The following is a 19,431-nucleotide window of genomic DNA, read 5'->3' on the forward strand; positions in this document are numbered from 1 at the left end:
GCGTCAGGCCTGGGAGATATCATAGACAGGAGTACACACACACACACACACACACACACACAACCCACACACACACACAACACACACACACACACACACACACACACACACACACACACACACACACACACCACACACACACACACACACCACACACACACACAGGATGAGTGTCTCACACACACTCTTCTCTCTCCCCTCTCCTCTCAGCATATCGATGTCCTGGTCCTGTGATAGCTGGTTTGAAAAGTGTGTATATTCTGGCAACCTCACGCTTTTCAGCTAACTTGATAATAAAGCTCAAACATGACACTAAAGTCCTTACACCCCAGAGCTATGACAGGACTCCGAAACTCATCTAAAACCTATAGAAAAGTTTTACGTGAGACCAGCAGACCCTGTAGACAAGAAACTGCTCTCATAGTACTTTCCATGTTCTCATTCCTCTGTATTTTGCATACGAATGTCAGAGAAATGCATTGGCTCTAACTTATCGTATGCTTAACATATTCCGTCAGTTTAAGTTGCTCTTTTGTCGCTCTCTCTGCAGTGGCTTTGGTAAGCACCTGTCTGCTTCTACAATCTATCTTTTGAGCTTTCTTCTTCTTTTTTGTTGCTCTTCCCTTTCTTCCATATGTCCATCTCTCTGTTTTTCTCTCCACCACGATGTCTCCTCTTCCTCACCTTCCTGCTGTCTGCTCCCTCTCTCTCCCTCTCTCCCCCACACACTCCCGCTCTTCTTCTGGCAGACTTGTGTGATTACAACAACTTTGTCAATAATCGCCAGGCTGTCAATCAAATGGGTGATCTATCCACAGTGACCAATGCCATGACTGGGATGAGCCCCTCTCCCTCACTCTCTGCTCTGTCCAGCCGCACGGGCTCCATGGCAAACCTGCACGACCGCATCTTCAGCCCCGCCTCCGAGGAGGCCATAGAGAGACTCAAGGTAGGGAGGAGGGAGGAGGGAGAAATGAGAGGTAGTGGGGGAGTGAGTAGGTGACTGTGTGAGCTAGAGGGATTGAAGGAGAAAGATACAGGGTGGGAAGGGGAGAGAGAGGAGGAGAGGAAGGCGGAGGAGAGATAGAGAGACGGCTGGGGACAGATGGAGATAGAGAGGAGAAGAAGAAAATTAGAGAGAGATGGCAAGGGTGAGGGAGGCTAACCACAATGCTTAGTAATACCATGTGTGTACCATACCAATGTAGACATTTGTCATTCTTTCCACCCTAGGAAACAGAGAAAATCATTGCAGAGCTCAATGAGACATGGGAGGAGAAGCTGCGCCGTACTGAAGATATCCGGATGCAGAGGTGTGTTAGACGGATTTAACCATTATCCTCATCTGAGTCCCTCTGTCTTCAATAACCGTTATAGCTAACCCAAACCCTAACCCCCAAAACGTGGCTCTCTGCTATCTGTAGGGAAGCCCTACTGGCTGAGATGGGTGTGGCCATGAGAGAAGATGGAGGCACCGTGGGCGTGTTCTCCCCCAAGAAGGTCAGAACCTCAAAAATACAGTACACCCCTATCACAACTGTAATGATATCCGCTACAGTACCCACAATGCTCTGTACATAATAATTTTTTCCCATCATGCTACAACAACCCCTGTCAACAACATTTAGACACAAGTCCTAATGGTCATGTCTTTCTTTCAGACCCCTCACCTGGTGAACCTAAACGAGGACCCATTGATGTCTGAGTGCTTACTCTACTACATCAAAGATGGGACCACCAAGTAAGAACGACTKCTTTCTTTCACCTGCAGGAAATGTGTACTTTTCATTGAGAACTATTTTGGACTGAGGTGGGCAACAATCCTGTAGTACAGTATATATGGATTTGGAGTAGGGGGTCAGCTGTTTAAATTTACTACCTGGAATATCAAAGGTGATGAGTGGTCCTGTGAAGTGGGCTAGGATATTTGATCATCTTCAGAATGTGAAGACTGAAATAGCTTTCTTATAAGAAATACATCTGCGTACAGCAAATCACTCTAGACTCCATATCCTCTGTATCTTTCCTTCAGGGTGGGTCGTGAGGACGCCAGAAGTCGCCAGGACATTGTGCTCAGCGGCCATTTTATCCAGGACGAGCACTGCACCTTCAGCAGCACCACAGGCCCCGGGGGAGAAGGTGAGACTGAATTGACCATGCTAGTTCTATTAGTTATATTTCTATGGGAGGAATAACTGGCAGATTATGCCTGAGTACACCAAAGGTTATAGAGACTCTGTAGAGACTGGGACTAGTGAGACTGGTGTTATAGACTATAGAGTAAGATGACTGGGCCATAGACTATATATTAGGAAAACTGTTATAGACTATAGATTAGGATGACTGGGCCATAGACTATATATTAGGAAAACTGTGTTATAGACTATAGATTAGGATGACTGGGTTATAGACTATAGATTAAGATGACTGGCTAATAGACTATAGATTAGGATGACTGATGTTATAGACTATAGATTAGGATGACTGGTGTTATAGACTATAGATTAGGAAAACTGGGTTATAGACTTAGATGAGAGACGGGTGTTATTAGATTAGGATGACTGGCTAATAGACTAGATTAGGATGACTGGGTTATAGACTGTAGAGACGTGGGCTAGTGAGGTTCTAGCTATAGAGACGTAGACTTGTGAGGTTCTAGACTATAGAGACGTGGACTAGTGAGGTTCTAGACTATAGAGACGTGGACTAGTGAGGTTCTAGACTATAGGACGTGGACTAGTGAGGTTTTAGACTATAAAGATGTGGACTAGTGAGTTCTAGACTATAGTGACGTGGACTAGTGAGGTTCTAGACTATAGAGATGTGGACTAGCGAGGTTCTAGACTATAGAGACGTGGACTAGTGAGATTCCAGACTATAGCAATGTGGACTAGTGAGGTTCTAGACTATAAGCGATGTGGACTAGTGAGGTTCTAGACTATAGAGGCGTGGACTGTGAGGTTCTAGACTATAGAGGCGTGGACTAGTGAGGTTTTAGACTAGAGAGACGTGGACTAGTGAGGTTTTAGACAATAGAGACGTGGACTAGTGAGGTTCTAGACTATAGAGACATGGACTAGTGAGGTTTAGACTATAAAGACGTGGACTAGTGAGGTTCTAGACTATAGGATGTGGACTAGTGAGGTTCTGGACTATAGAGCCGTGTACTAGGGAGGTTTAGACATATGAGAGTGGACTAGCAAGGTTTTAGACTATAGAGACGTGACTAGTGAGGTTTTAACTGTAGAGACGTGGACTAGTGCGGTTCTAGACTATAGAGACGTGGACTAGTGAGGTTCTATAGATACTGGTGTAATAGACTATAGAGTAAGATGACTGGGCTATAGACTATAGATTAGGATGGCTGGCTAATAGACTATAGATTAGGATGACTGGTGTTATAGACTAGATTAGGAAAACTGTATTAGACTGTAGATAGGAGACTGGTGTTATAGATTAGGATGACTGGCTAATAGATTAAGATTAGGATGACTGGGTTATAGACTATAGAGATGTGGACTAGTGAGGTTCTAGACTATAGAGACGTGGACTAGTGAGGTTTTAGACTATAGAGACATGGACTAGTGAGGTTCTAGACTATAGACGTGGACTGATGAGGTTCTAGACTATAGAGACGTGGACCAGCGAGGTTTTAGACTATAGAGACGTGGACTAGTGTGAGGTTCTAGGCTATAGAGACGTGGCCTAGTGAGGTTCTAGACTTTAGAGATGCGGACTAATGATGTTTTAGACTATAGAGATGTGGACTAGTGAGGTTCTAGATATTAGAGACGTGGACTAGTGAGGTTCTAGACTATAGAGAATGGACTAGTGAGGTTTCTAGACTATAGAGACGTGGACTAATGAGGTTTTTAGACTATAGGACGTGGACAGTGAGGTTCTAGACTATAGAGATTGATGGACTAGTGAGGTTTTGACTAGAGAGAACGTGCACTTAGTGAGGTTTTCTAGACTATAGAGATGTGGACTAGAGGTTTTAGGATATTAGAGACGTTGGCTAGTGAGGTTCTTGACTATAGAGACGTTGGACTAGTGCAGGTATCTTGACTATAGAGGAGTGGACTTTGAGTATCTTATAAGGGACTAGTGGTCGTTAGACGGGTCTAGACTATCAGTAAGATGACTGGGCTATAGACAGATGTGATGACGGGTAGGTATAGAAAGATGCTGGCTAATGACTATAAATAGGATGACTGGTTGTATAGACTTAGATTAGGATGACTGGTGTTATAGACTATGATTAGAAAAACTGGATTATAGACTGTAGATAGGAAGACTGGTGTGTATAGATTAGGATGACTGGGTTAGCAGACTGTAGAGAGTGGTGACTAGTGAAGGTTCTAGACTATAGAGACGTGGACTGGTGAGGTTCTAGACTATAGAGGGACGGACTAGTGAGGGTTCTAGACTATAGAGATGTGGGCTAGTGAGGTCTTAGATATAGAGACGTGACTGCGTGAGGTTTAGACTATAGAGAATTACTAGTGAGGTTTTTAGACTATAGAGACGTGGACTGGTGAGGTTCTAGCTATAGAGACGTGGACTAGTGGGGTTCTAGACTATAGAGGACGGGACTAGTGAGGTTCGACTATAGAGATGTGGACTAGTGGGGTTCTAGACTATAGAGACGTGGGACTAGTGAGGTTCTAGACTATAGAGACGTGGACTAATGAGGTTTTAGACTATAGAGACGTGGACTAGTGAGGTTCTAGACTATAGAGATGTGGACTAGTGAGGTTCTAGACTAGAGAGACGTGGACTGGTGAGATTCTAGACTATAGAGACGTGGACTAGTGAGGTTCTAGACTTTAGTTATAGTAGTGTAATCACAGCAGAAGCAGACAGTAGAATGGGTAGAGTCTAGTGAGTGTGTGGGTAGAATCTAGTGAGTGTGTGGGTAGAGACCAGTGAGTGTGCAGAGAACCAGTGCAGAGAGTCAGTAGAATGGCCAAATGTTCACCATCCCCGGTGGTTCTTGTCTGTTGATGATGATGACACAGGGAACGTCATCCTGGAGCCCTGCGAGGGGGCGGAGATCTATGTCAACGGGAAACTGGTGACCACGCCTACTCTGCTTCGCTCAGGTAAGTCTTGAACCCCTCAGCGTCTTCCACTGAGCGTGGGAAACATATATACCACATGTCACGTTCCTGACCTGTTTTCTGTTGTTTTTGTATGTGTTAGTCGGTCAGGGCGTGAGTGTGGGTGGGCATTCTATGTTATGTGTTTCTATGTTGGTTAATGGGTGACCTGATATGGTTCTCAATTAGAGGCAGGTGGTTTTCATCTCCTCTGATTGAGAACCATATTAAGGTAGGTGGTTTCACATTGTTTGTTGTGGGTGGTTGTCTCCTGTGTCTGTCGCACCACACGGGACTGTTTCGGTTGTCGTTCGGTTTATGTAGTCTGTTCCTGTTTGTGCGTTCTTCGTGTCTATGTAAGTTCGTTTGTTCAGGTCAGTCTGCGTCGTTTGTTGTTTTGTAGTTAATTCAAGTATTCTTCGTGTTTTCGGTTTGTTTAAATAAATCACCATGTCCTATCACAATGCTGCGCCTTGGTCCAATCTTTCACCACAAGACGAGCGTTACACCACACACGTAAAACATACTGAAAAACTCTGTAATGATCTTATTTTAAAATGTTTTATTTGTTTTGGCATGAATCTGCTTCCATATACAACATCTACAAATAAACTAAGAATCATCACAGGTGATTCACACGTGAACACTCCAGGGTTTGAAAAACATCAATAGGTAAAAATGTATGAAACAACTGATGCATGATGCGGTTGACCTCGGATTGACCTTTGACTCCTGACCCCAGGGAACCGCATTATCATGGGGAAGAGCCATGTGTTYCGCTTCACTAACCCGGAGCAGGCGCGACAGGAGCGGGAGAGGACGCCCTGTGCTGAGACCCCCGTGGAGCCCGTGGACTGGGCCTTCGCCCAGAGTGAGCTGCTGGACAAACAGGGCATCGACATGAAGCAGGAGATGGAGTCAAGGTACAATAATCGATGGGCTACCTTTGGCAAAGCACCAACTGTAATGAACTATCATCCTTTTGTATAGCTTAAAACTGATTTGTGATCGTTTTGTCTGCAGGCTTCARGAGTTAGAAGATCAGTACCGCAGAGAACGAGAGGAGGCCAGTAACCTTCTGGAACAACAGAGACTGGTAAGACAGGCCACTAACAGATTTTTTGAAATATGTATGAGATATATGCGCTRTATTCTGTCATGTGATTTGATGTGTCTGTACCATGGTCTCTCCTAGGACTATGAGAGTAAACTGGAGGCCCTGCAGAAACAGGTGGACAGAAACTCCCGTTGCCTGGAGCCCCCAGAGGAAGAGGAGGAGCCTGAGGAAGAAGGTGAGACAGTGATTGACAGTTATCCACCTAGACCACACTTTTTCAAATTTTTACAATCGTTTTGAAATAAGATGCCCGTTGCTGAGGCCAGACAATGGAATATTTTTAGAATGATGGAATGTTTGAAGTTTTTCCCATAGTTCCATGGACCAAGTGTGAGACGGAGCTTGCACTGTGGGCATTCCGTAAGTGGCGTTTCTACCAGTTTACCTCCCTCAGGGACCTGCTGTGGGGAAACGCCATCTTCCTCAAGGAAGCCAACGCCATCAGTGTGGAGCTCAAGAAGAAGGTAGGTACACTGTCATTATATTTTGGGGCGGCAGGTAGCCTAGTGGTTAGAGCGTTGGACTAGTAACCGAAAGGTTACAAGATCAAATCCCCAAGATCAAATCCCCGAGCCCCTGAACAAGGCAGTTAACCCACTGTTCCTAGGCCGTCATTGAAAATAACAATTTGTTCTTAACTGACTTGCCTAGTTAAATAAAGGTCAAATAAAAATAAATATACAGTGAGCTCCAAAAGTATTGGGACAGTGACACATTTTTTGTTGTTTTGGCTCTGTATTCCAGCACTTTGGAATGATACAACGACCATGTGGTTGAACGGCAGACAGTCAGCTTTAATTTGAGGGTATTTTGTATTCATATCAGGTGAACCATTTAGAAATTACAGCGCTTTTTGTACATAGTCCACTCATTTTAGGGGACCAAAAGTATTGGAACAAATTCACATATATGTGTATTAAAGTAGTCAAAAGTTGAGTATTTGGTCCCATATTCCTAGCACACAATGACTACATAAAGCTTGTGACTCTACACACTTGTTAGATGCATTTGCTGTTTTTTTGGTTGTGTTTCAGATTATTTTGTGCCCAATAGAAATGAATGGTAAATAATTAKATTCTTATTTACTATAAAAGTGACTCCATAATGACACAATACATTATTTACCATTCATTTCTATTAGGCACAAAGTATAATTTCAAATCCAAAGTGCAGGAGTACAGAGCCAAGACAACAACAAATGCRTCACTGTCCCAATACCYTTTGGAGATCACTGTACATTATATCTATAAAGTAGAACAAAGATTCAATGGTGAAACTGTCAGCTATCAGTAAAATGAAACTGCGTTGTTAATCAGTTCAGTCAATCTACCAAATGAGTGTGCACAGAATCAGACRGGTACTATTCTTAGTATGAAAAAAATATATGTACTCACTGCTGTAAGTCGCTCTCGATAAGAGCATCTGCTAAATKACTAAAATGTAAAAATGTTAACTGTCTTAGGAAACTGTAAATCCATTCAACGTGTCAGCAAAGACTGGTATTGCAAAAAAAAACTTGCGTAGTCGTTGAACCTTTACAATTGTCAATCGGTTCGATGAGTCAGTGAAATGAGATTTGACAACAACATTCTAAAACAAAACTATTTTGTTGCTAACTTGGCAAAATTTTAAAATGATCCACTCTCTCCTTTGCAGGTCCAGTTCCAGTTTGTGCTGCTGACCGACACACTGTACTCCCCACTGCCCCCGGACCTGCTGCCCCCCAGCGTGACCAAGGAGAGGGAGAGACAGCCCTTCCCCCGCACCATCGTAGCAGTGGAGGTCCAGGACCAGAAGAACGGGGCCACACACTACTGGACCCTGGAGAAACTCAGGTATGTGTSGGGGGATCGTGGGAGTTTGTACAGGTTTATTTTGCGTAGCTCTGGTATGTAGGACTATATGGGTTTATGTTACCCAGCATCTACTTTACTGTGTCTGTTGGTTTGATGTAATCTGTGCTGACTGTGTGTTGACTGTTCTGCCCCCTGTAGGCAGAGGCTGGACCTGATGAGGGAGATGTACGACCGTGCGGCGGAGGTGCCTAGCAGCACTGTGGAGGACTGTGACCAGGCCCTGACCGGGGGAGACCCCTTCTATGACCGCTTCCCATGGTTCCGTCTGGTGGGCAGGTCAGTCATGGACCCAGGCCCTGTTCTTTTCAAATGTAGCCGTCTTTCCCTTACTTCCTTGAGGTAATCACTAAGCAGCCAGTGTTTTCATTATGAGAGCAAAAGGATGGAAACAGATCCAATACGATACAGATACAGAGGGGATGATACACATGAAAAATATTTGAACACGGCCCGRGCTAGTAGACTTAACCCCACTAGAGACCACCTCAAGATTCTATGACGCTCYGAAATGATTGCCCTGTGTCTGTTCCTGCTCCCCCTCTCCTTCTCTGTCCCCGTCCGCAGGGCCTTTGTGTACCTGAGTAACCTGCTGTACCCCGTGCCCCTGGTGCACCGTGTGGCCATCGTCAGTGAGAAGGGAGAGGTGAAGGGCTTCCTCAGGGTGGCAGTCCAGGCCATCTCAGGTACAGAGAGTTGACTCTTGTGAAACTGAGAAAGACTGAGACAGAGTGATACAACAGCTATTACAGTTTGTTTATGGATGCTTCTAGTATTTGTTGAGTGTTTGGAGTCGTAACCAACCAGCTGTCTTCTCTCCCCAGCTGATGAAGAAGCCCCAGACTATGGTTCTGGTGTCAGACAGTCAGGAACTGCCAAGATCTCCTTTGAGGACCAACAGTTTGAGAAGGTAGAATCAGTAAGAGATGATATAAAACTTGAGTACTTGCCAAGCCACTGTCTGCATGCTGTATCTAAAACAGTACAKTGTCATTATCTAAAAGGGTTATAATATATATCATATCAAGTGTTTGTCTGGTCAGTTCCAGACAGAGTCGTGTTCTGGCAGCATGTCCCACTCTAACACCTCCCAAGAGGAGCTCCGCTTTGTTGAGGGGGAGGGACAGACCTCTGACATAGGAGCTGACCCTGACGAGGTCAACAACAACACCTGTGCTGGTGAGGGCATCTTAGTCATCATCTTCATCATCATCACACCTGATTTCTCTATAATATAATGTGTTATGGAAGTTCTGTTGGTATTGCATGTGTGGTCTCAATGTTAGGCCCCCCCTTTCTACTATAAATAGATATTCAATGGTGTACAATGGCAGCGCCAACAGTATAAATCATTGAGGATGACAAACAAAGTCAAGGAATTATTCCCATTGTGGTTCTCAGATATTATACGCACAAATATGTTTAGAGAAGACATATTTATGTAAGCCTATCTAGGGTGTAATCAAATCAAATGTATTTATATAGCCCTTCTTACATCAGCTGATATATCAAAGTGCTGTACAGAAACCCAACCTAAAACCCCAAACAGCAAGCAATGCAGGTGTAGAAGCACGGTGGCTAGGAARAACTCCCTAGAAAGGCCAAAACCTAGGAAGAAACCTAGAGAGGAACCAGGCTATGAGGGGTGGCCAGTCCTCTTCTGGCTGTGCCGGGTGGAGATTATAACAGAACATGGCCAAGATGTTAAAATGTTCTTAAATGACCAGCATGGTCAAATAATAATAATCACAGTATGTTGTCGAGGTGCAACAAGTCAGCATCTCAGGAGTAAATGTCAGTTGGCTTTTCATAGCGAATCATGCATCGATAATTGTTTATTCAATGTGTCGATGTATTTCGTATCGCTTCCTATCAAATAAAACCATAATATGTAATTAAATGTTAACTGAAAGGTCAACATGTACTCACTATGCCACAGACTTGTCCCTTCACAGCCACCCGGAGGCCCCTCAGACCCGTTAAAGGGGGTTCTGGTCTGGAACTACGCCTGGAGCTGAACCAGGAGAAGCCCTGTCCAACCTCCGCATCGGATCACTTTCACTTCGAGGTCACCCGTGCTGCAAGCCTCCAGCATCTCTGCTGATATGCCGATATCTTCTCCAGTTCAAGTTAGTGCCTCCCACCCAACTTTTTTGATGTATTTTTAGACTTTATTGACCAGGAAGTGTCTTGAGGTTTAGGTTCAATGTTTTTTGAGAGATCTGACAAGATGTCAGTGAGGAAAGCATTTTGAATGATGAGGTTGCACTATGGGGCATTTGTTTTCTAAATCTCTTCTTAGGAACAACTACAAGTGTCTATGGTTCAGGTACTTTAACCCAGGCAGTCCTCGTATTCTAACTGTCTCATAGCTATGCTATGACAATGCCATGCCATTCAGCACCTGTCACTTCTCTCTATCCAGAAACCACCCATCCTCTCTTGATTTAAACAACTTAAATCATATGGTTAGTGTTATTCCTAAGGGTTAGTGATATTTGATATGTAGTGGTTATTCCTAAGGTTTACGTGTTATTCCTAAGGTTAGTGTTTATTCCTAAGGGTAGTGTTATTCCTAAGGTTATGTTATCTAAGGGTTAGTGTTATTCCTAAGGTTAGTGTTATTCCTAAGTTAGGTGTTATTCTAAGGGTTATTCCAAGGTTAGTTTATTCCCAAGGGTTAGTGTTATTCCCAAGGGTTAGTGTTATTCCAAGGTTAGTGTTATTCCAAGGGTTAGTGTTATTCCCAAGGGTTAGTGTTATAAGTAGGTTATCCAAGGGTTAGTGTTATCCTAGGGTTAGTGTTTATTCCCGAGGGTTATTGTTATTCCGAGGGTTAGTGTTATTCCAACGGTTAGTGTTATTCCTATGGGTTAGTGTTATTCCTATGGGTTAGTGTTATTCTAAGGGTTAGTGTGTATTCAGGTAGTTTTTATTCTAAGGGTTAGTGTTATTCCTAAGGGTTAGTGTTATTCTAAAGGCGTTAGTGTATTCCTAAGGGTTAGTGTGTATTCCTATGGGTTAGTGTTATTCCTAGGTTAGTTTATTTATAAGTTGTGTTATTTATAAGGTTAGTGTTATTTATAGGTTAGTGTTATTTAAGGTTAGTGATATCCTAAGGGTTAGTGTTATTCTATGGGTTAGTGTTATTAATTACGGGTTAGTGTATTCCTAAGGGTTAGTGTTATTTATAAGGGTTAGTTGTTATTCCTAAGGGTTAGTGTTATTCCTAAGGGTTAGTGTTATCTAAGGGTTTAGTGTATTCCTAAGGGTTAGTGTTATTTATAAGGGTAGTGTTATTGATAAGGGTTAGTGTTATTATAAGGGTTAGTGTTATTCCTAAGGTTAGTGTTATTCCTAAGGGTTAGTGTTATTCCTAAGGGTTAGTGTTATTCTAAAGGTTAGGTTATTCCCTAAGGGTAGTGTTATTTCTAAGGTTATGTTATTCCTAAGGGTTAGTGTTATCCTAAGGGTTAGTGTTATTCCTAAGGGTTAGTGTTATTCTAGGAGTTAGTGTATTTTTGTATAGTGTTATTCCTAAGGGTTAGTGTTATTCTAAGGGTAGTTGTTATTAAGGTTAGTGTATTCTATGGGTTAGTGTTATCCTATGGGTTAGTGTTATTCCTAAGGGTTAGTGTTATTCCTAAGGTTAGTGTTATTCCTAAGGGTTAGTGTTATTCCTAAGGGTTAGTGTTATTCTAAGGGTTAGTGTTATTCCTATGGGTTAGTGTTATTCCTATGGGTTAGTGTTATTTATAAGGGTTAGTGTTATTTATAAGGTTAGTGTATATTATAAGGGTTAGTGTTATTTTAAGGTTAGTGATATCCTAAGGAGTGTTATTCCTAAGGGTAGTGTTATTCCTATGGGTTTAGTGTTATTCCTAGGGTTGTATTGCCTAGGTATATTCTAAGGGTTAGTGTTATTTCTAAGAGTGTCCTAGGTAGTGTTATTCTAAGGGTTAGTGTTATTCCTAAGGGTATGTGATTCCTAGGTTAGTATTTAAGGGTTAGTGTTATTCCTAAGGGTTAGTGTTATCTTATAAGGGTTAGTGTTATTCATAAGGGTTAGTGTATGATTTAAGGTTAGTGTATTGATAAGGTAGTGATATTGATAGGTTAAGAGGTAAGGTTTATTCTAAGGGTTAGTGTTATTCTAAGGGTTAGTGTTATTCCTAAGGGTTATTGTTATTCCTAAGGGTTAGTGTTATTCCTAAGGGTTAGTGTTATTCCTAAGGGTTAGTGTTATTTCCTAAGGGTTAGTGTTATTCCTAAGGGTTAGTGTGTTATTCCTAAGGGTTAGTGTTATTCCTAAGGGTTAGTGTTATTCCTAAGGTTAGTGTTATTCCTAAGGTTAGTGTATTTCCTAGGGTTAGTGTTATCCTAAGGGTTAGTGTTATTCCTAAGGGTTAGTGTTATTCCTAAGGGTTAGTGTTATTCCTAGGGTTATTGTTATCCTAGGGTTAGTGTTATTCCTATGGTTTAGTGTTATCCTAAGGGTTAGTGTTATTCTAGTTAGGTTATCCTAAGGGTTAGTGTTATTCTAAGGGTTAGTGTTATTCCTAAAGGGTTAGTGTTATTCCTAAGGGTTAGTGTTATTCCTAAGGTTAGTTTATTTAAGGTTATGTTATTCCTAAGGGTTAGTGTTATTCCTAGGGTTAGTTTATTCCTAAGGGTTAGTGTTATTCCTAAGGGTTAGTTTATTCCTAAGGGTTAGTGTTATTCCTAAGGGTTAGTTTATTCCTAAGGTTAGTGTTATTCCTAAGGTTAGTTTATCCTAAGGTTAGTGTTATTCCTAAGGGTTAGTGTTATTCCTAAGGGTTAGTGTTATTCCTAAGGGTTAGTGTTATTCCTAAGGGTTAGTGTTATTCCTAAGGGTTAGTGTTATTCCTAAGGGTTAGTGTTATCCTAGGGTTAGTTGATATTCCTAGGGTTAGTTTATTCCTAGGGTTAGTGTTATTTAAGGGTTAGTGTTATTCCTAAGGGTTAGTGTTATTCTAAGGGTTAGTGTTATTCTAAGGGTTAGTGTTATTCCTAAGGGTTAGGTTATTCCTAAGGGTTAGTGTTATTCCTAAGGGTTAGTGTTATTCCTAAGGGTTAGTGTTATTCTAGGTTAGTGTTATTTAAGGTTATGTTATCTAAGATGTTATTCTATGGGTTAGTGATTTCTATGGGTTAGTGATTTCCTATGGTGATGTTATTCCTATGGGTAGTGATTTCATGTTACTGTTATCAAGGGTTAGTTTTCCTAAGTTACTGTTATTCCTAAGGGTTAGTGTTATTCCTAAGGGTTAGTGTGATTCCTAAGGTTAGTGTTATTCCTAAGGGTTAGTTTATTCCTAAGGGTAGTGTTATTACTATGGGTTAGTGATATTCCTATGGGTTAGTGATATTCCTAAGGGTTAGTGTTATTTATAAGGGTTATGGTTATTTATAAGGGTTAGTGTTTATTTATAAGGGTTAGTGTTATTCCTACGGGTTAGTGTTATTTATAGAGGTTAGTGTTATTATAAGGGTTAGTGTTATTCCTAAGGGTTAGTGTTATTCCTAAGGGTTAGTGTTATTCCTAAGGGTTAGTGTTATTCCTAAGGGTTAGTGTTATTCCTAAGGGTTAGTGTTATTCCTAAGGGTTAGTGTTATTCCAAGGGTTAGTGTTATTCCTAAGGGTTAGTGTTATTCCTAAGGGTTAGTGTTATTTATAAAGGTTAGTGTTATTCCTAAGGGTTAGTGTTATTCCTAAGGGTTAGTGATATTCCTAAGGGTTAGTGTTATTCCTAAGGGTTAGTGTTATTACTATGGGTTAGTGATATTCCTATGGGTTAGTGATATTCCTATGGGTTAGTGTTATTTATAAGGGTTAGTGTTATTCCTACGGGTTAGTGTTATTTATAAGGGTTAGTGTTATTTATAAGGGTTAGTGTTATTTATAAGGGTTAGTGTTATTTATAAGGTTAGTGTATTACATGGGTTAGTGATATTCCTATGGGTTAGTGATATTCCTATGGTTAGTGTTATTTATAAGGGTTAGTGTTATTCCTACGGTTAGTGTTATTATAAGGTTAGGTTAGTTTATAAGGTTAGTGTTATTCATAAGGGTTAGTGATATTTATAAGGGTTAGTGTTATTCCTAAGGGTTAGTGTTATTCATAAGGGTTAGTGTTATTCCTAAGGGTTAGGTTATCCTAGGTTAGTTTATTCCTAAGGGTTAGTGATATTCCTAAGGGTTAGTGTTATTCCTAAGGGTTAGTGTTATTATAAGGGTTAGTGTTATTCCTAAGGGTTAGTGTTATTTATAAGGGTTAGTGTTATTCCTAAGGGTTAGTGTTATTTATAAGGGTTAGTGTTATTCCTATGGCAGACTCGTCCGACGGTGAAAGACAAGTTTCCATCAAATGTGCTATAGAAATCAGTGCAGGATATTGAGAGTAGTAAATAATATACACTGAGTTGTAAAAAATCTTAAGAACACTTTCCCTTTTGTCCTCAGAACAGCCTAAATTTGTCGCGGCATGGCCTCTACAAGGTGTCAAAAGCATTGCACAGGGATGCTGGCCCAAGTTGACTCCAATGGCTGGATGTCCTTTGGGTGGTGGACCATTCTTGATACAGAAAACTGTTGAGTGTGAAAAACCCAGCAGTGTTGCAGTTCTTGACACAAACTGGTGGGCCTGGCACCTACAACCATACCCCATTCAAAGGCACTTAAATCTTTTGTCTTGTCCATTCACCCTGTGAATGTCTCAGTTGCCTCAAGGCTTAAAAATCCTTCTTTAACCGGTCTCCTCCCYTTCATCTACACTGATTGAAGTGGATTTAACAAGTGACATCAATAAGGGCTCATAGCTTTCACCTGGTCAGTCTATGTCATGGAAAGATGTTTTGTACACTCAGTGTATATTAGTAATGTCACAGTGCAGTAGTTTAATGTATATTGTTTTGTATAAACTCAATGTACATGATTAATGAATATTTAATATTGATTGAATGTGTTTTTCTACTTCCAGCTTCATCCACCGACATGACGAGGCGTTCTCCACTGAGCCACTGAAGAACACTGGCAGGGGACCTCCTCTGGGATTCTACCATGTACAGAATGTAAGCACTGACCAGAAACAATATATTCTTATTCATTACAACTAATAGGTTACTGCAAGTCTCATTTCTATGATATTACCATTAATTAATTAATTAATTTTGTTATTTCCTCGTATCATCCATTGTTACAGGCCTTATTGAGTGATGGCTAACCTCGCTTTTGATTTGTCTATTAGATCACGGTAGAGGTCACCAAGTCGTTTGTGGAGTATATCAAGACCCAGCCCATCGTCTTCGAGGTGTTTGGTCACTACCAGAAACAGCCGTTCCCACCTCTCTGCAAAGACCTCATCAGGTGATAAAACTCTACTTGTTCTCTTCTTCTTCAAATKATCCTGTTTCACTGTCTTGCTAAAATAGTCAATTTTAAAAGTTCACACTTTTTTTACAGTCCCCTTCGACCTTCTAGGAGGCAATTCCCGAGGGTCATGCCCTTGTCTAAACCAGGTGAGGGGTCAAACATGGCATTGTGTCCTTCTCTTTATCTTAGCAAAGTATTTTGTCACAGTGCCAGAACGTTAACCAGGCCAGATTCATTCCTTCTCTTTCACAGTGCCGGCCACCAAGCTAAACACCTTGACTCGCTCCATGGCAGGCCCATGTCACTCCAAATATGACCTCATGGCCTTCTTTGAGATCTGTGAGCTAGAGGCCAACGGAGAGTGAGCACAAATCTTACATCTGTTTCCTTACTTCCCCGCTCATATCAAGGAATCAAATGGACACAACAATCATAATCTACTCATATAGTTTGTACATTTGTTCTGTGTTTGTCCTCAGCTATATCCCTTCAGTGGTGGACCACAGAGGTGGCATGCCTTGCCATGGAACCTTCCTCCTTCACCAGGTAAAGAATTGCAACATTTTCAGAGGGGAGTTGATTTGAATCTATTTCTCAGTTATTCAAGGCCCAGTGTTGACTTCCTGTGTGGTGACCTGTCCACAGGGCATCCAGAGGAGAATCACAGTTACCATAGCACACGAGACAGGAAATGACGTAGAGTGGAAGGAGGTCAAGGAGCTGGTGGTGGGTGAGTACGGCTGGAAGAATGCTTTATTAGGAGACAACAGAGCGTCATGACAATAAAGATCCACTAGCTCCATCTTTACAGTACATCAATCGATCAATCAAATGTATTTGTAGAGGCCTTTTTACATCAGCAGATGTCACAAAGTGCTACATAGAAACTCAGCCTAAAACCCCAAACATCAAAGAATGCAGATGTAGAAGCACGGTGGCTAGGAAAAACTCCCTAGAAACCTAGAGAGGAACCAGGCTCTGAGGGGTAGCCAGTTCTCTTCTGGCTGTGTCGGGTGGATCATAAACATCCATCTCTGACTTTTGACCTTTGACCTCTTTCAGGGCGTATCCGGAATACTCCGGAGGCTGACGAGACCATCATTGACCCAAACATCCTCTCCCTCAACATCTTGTCTGCAGGCTACGTCTGGCCCTCGTATGACGACAAGTACGTATGATTTCCTCTTTCTCAGCTTTTTACTGKACATACTGTACATACTGTACATACTGGACATACTGGACAYACTGKACAYACTGGACATACTGTACATACTGGACATACTGTGCATACTGTACATACTGGACATACTGTGCATACTGKRCATACTGGACATACTGGACATACTGTACATACTGTGCATAATGTACATACTGGACATACTGTGCATACTATACATACTGTACATACTGGACATACTGTGCATACTGAATATACCGGACATACTGTACATACTGGACATACTGTGCATACTATACACACTGGACATACTGGACATACTGTGCATACTATACATACTGTGCATACTGAATATACCGGATATACTGTACATACTGGATATACTGTACATACTGGACATACTGTACATACTGTGCATACTGAATATACCGGACATACTGTACATAATGGATATACTGTACATACTGTGCATACTGTACATACTGTGCATACTGGATATACTGTGCATACTGTACATACTGTGTATACTGGACATATTGGACATACTGTACATACTGTACATACTGGACATACTGGACATACTGTGCATGCTGTGCATACTGGACATACTGTAGTTATGAATCAATGGCTTTAGCTTGTTTCTCTCTTTCACAACAGCAGCTGAATATGATTTTCCATAATGTTCTGCTGCAGTATGTCTATTTTTCTCTTTTTATTTGTTGTTATATATTAACACTGTATATTTTGGTCACTTTGCTGCTGTGAAATCCTCAGCCAAGCTGCTTGTTTAACCCGCTCGTCCTCTTCTCTTTGTGCTTCGCTGTATTGCAGTGTTTCCCTGGGAGTTGACCATAGGTATAACACACAACCTTTCTCCTTCTCTCCTCTCTTTATACAACCTTTCTCCTTCTCTCCTCTCTTTATACAACCTTTCTCCTTCTCTCCTCTCTTTATACAACATTTCTCCTTCTCTCCTCTCTTTATACAACCTTTCTCCTTCTCTCCTCTCTTTATACAACCTTTCTCCTTCTCTCCTCTCTTTATACAACCTTTCTCCTACTCTCCTCTCTTTATACAACCTTTCTCCTTCTCTCCTCCCTTTATACAACCTTTCTCCTTCTCTCCTCTCTTAATACAACCTTTCTCCTTCTCTCCTCTCTTTATACAACCTTTCTCCTTCTCTCCTCTCTTTATACAACCTTTCTCCTTCTCAACTCTTTGTTTCTTTGCTTTTTGTTTTATTTCTAACTTTTTTCTGCAGTTTTTTTTACCCGACATGTTCATTTGGCTTGAGGCTTAGCAGTGAATTCAAAGCTGTTGTTTCTGTCCATGTATAGAGTTTGTTTCAGTACTCCTTGTCTTTGAGGGGCTTGCGCAACTGAATACCTTTTCCTCTTGATGTTGCCTGATCTATGCCGATGAAGGAAAGTCATACTACACGTTTCCATTCATTCATCATTGACAAATTGAAAACAACGTCTATACACCAGTGGAGGCTGCTGAAGGGAGGACGGCTCATAATAATGGCTGGAATGGAGCGAATGGAATGGCATCAAACGCACGGAAACCATGTGTTTGATGTTGCTGATACCTTTCCACTAATTCCGCTCTGGCCATTACCACGTGCCCGTCCTCCCCAATTAAGGTACCACCAGCCTCCTGTGCTATACACMAAAACCACTCACTTTTTCCCTTGTGTTTACCTACAGGACGTTTTACCGGTTTGAGGCAGCATGGGACAGCTCCATGCACAACTCCCTCCTTCTGAACCGCGTCACTCCCTATGGAGAGAAGATCTACATCACCCTCTCAGCCTACCTAGAGGTAAACATTTCCCTCGCTGCAACCCTGAAACATCACCCAGGTTGGCTCTCTATATTGATGGGGGGAAGTGGTGAGTTAGCCTGTACACTACAATTTAAAGTGCTGTGAGTTTAATGCTGGTTCTGGTCCATTCCTTTCAGATGGAGAACTGCACCCAGCCGACGGTGATCACCAAAGACTTCTGTATGGTGTTCTACTCCCGTGACGCCAAGCTCCCCGCCTCTCGCTCCATTAGAAACCTTTTCAGCACCGGCTGCCTAAGGCCCTCAGAGAGGTAGCTAGGCCCGTAGAAATAGAATTAGAACGTATTATTCCAGGTTATATATCTCTATATGGGTAGGCCCCACCTCAAGCCCTCTCTGTGGAATCTGACAGTACTAACTCTGTTCTCTCTTCTCTTCCTCAGTAACCGTGTCACTGGAGTSTATGAAGTCAGTCTCTGCCATGTCGCTGAYGCCGGAAGTCCAGGTAGATTAAAGGAATGGCAGAATGCTTGATTATAAACACAATTATAAACTGGTTGGTTCGAGCACTGAATGCTGATTGGCTGACAGCCGTGGTATATCAGACCGTATACCACGGGTATGACAAAACATGTATTTTACTGCTCTAATTACGTTGGTAACCAGTTTATAATAGCAATAAGGCACCTCGGAGCTCTGTGGTATTATGTCCAATCTACCATGGCTAAGGGTTGTATCCAGGCAGTCCACGTTGYGTCGTTCCCAGGAACAGCCCTTAGCCGTGGTATATTGGCCATATACCACACCCCCTAGTGCCTTATTGCTTAATTCTACACAAGCATCTGGGCTGCATTTCATCCAACTTGTGTGTGCAACTGTCAATTTAACAGTTCACTCTATCTGGAGATAAATCTGGAATGACCTACAACCCACATCCCCAGTGTGTTCTGGCAGTATATAGACAGTATATAGACAGTATATCCGTATATAGGCAGTATATAG

The 19,431-nt window shown here is 41.9% G+C and overlaps 1 protein-coding gene across 1 annotated transcript in view; it reads left to right on the forward strand.

The window, feature by feature from the left end:
- The window catches only part of LOC111979075 (kinesin-like protein KIF1A), a 52,451-nt gene that overhangs the window by 23,422 nt on the left and 9,598 nt on the right, over positions 1-19,431 (forward strand). Inside the window, 31 exon segments of the mRNA XM_070448983.1 lie at positions 1-31; positions 750-949; positions 1,234-1,313; positions 1,425-1,500; positions 1,662-1,741; positions 2,033-2,139; positions 5,022-5,105; positions 5,845-6,025; positions 6,126-6,198; positions 6,298-6,394; positions 6,535-6,683; positions 7,876-8,054; positions 8,214-8,351; positions 8,640-8,758; positions 8,897-8,982; positions 9,116-9,251; positions 10,028-10,087; positions 10,090-10,122; positions 10,125-10,201; positions 10,987-10,997; positions 15,074-15,164; positions 15,341-15,459; positions 15,556-15,611; positions 15,718-15,826; positions 15,945-16,011; positions 16,111-16,195; positions 16,528-16,633; positions 17,474-17,497; positions 18,352-18,466; positions 18,607-18,740; positions 18,873-18,934. Of these exon segments, the coding sequence (XP_070305084.1) occupies positions 1-31; positions 750-949; positions 1,234-1,313; positions 1,425-1,500; positions 1,662-1,741; positions 2,033-2,139; positions 5,022-5,105; positions 5,845-6,025; positions 6,126-6,198; positions 6,298-6,394; positions 6,535-6,683; positions 7,876-8,054; positions 8,214-8,351; positions 8,640-8,758; positions 8,897-8,982; positions 9,116-9,251; positions 10,028-10,087; positions 10,090-10,122; positions 10,125-10,201; positions 10,987-10,997; positions 15,074-15,164; positions 15,341-15,459; positions 15,556-15,611; positions 15,718-15,826; positions 15,945-16,011; positions 16,111-16,195; positions 16,528-16,633; positions 17,474-17,497; positions 18,352-18,466; positions 18,607-18,740; positions 18,873-18,934 (2,965 nt within the window).

Source organism: Salvelinus sp. IW2-2015, linkage group LG19, assembly GCF_002910315.2.
Source record: "Salvelinus sp. IW2-2015 linkage group LG19, ASM291031v2, whole genome shotgun sequence".
NCBI classification, from domain to species: domain Eukaryota; kingdom Metazoa; phylum Chordata; class Actinopteri; order Salmoniformes; family Salmonidae; genus Salvelinus; species Salvelinus sp. IW2-2015.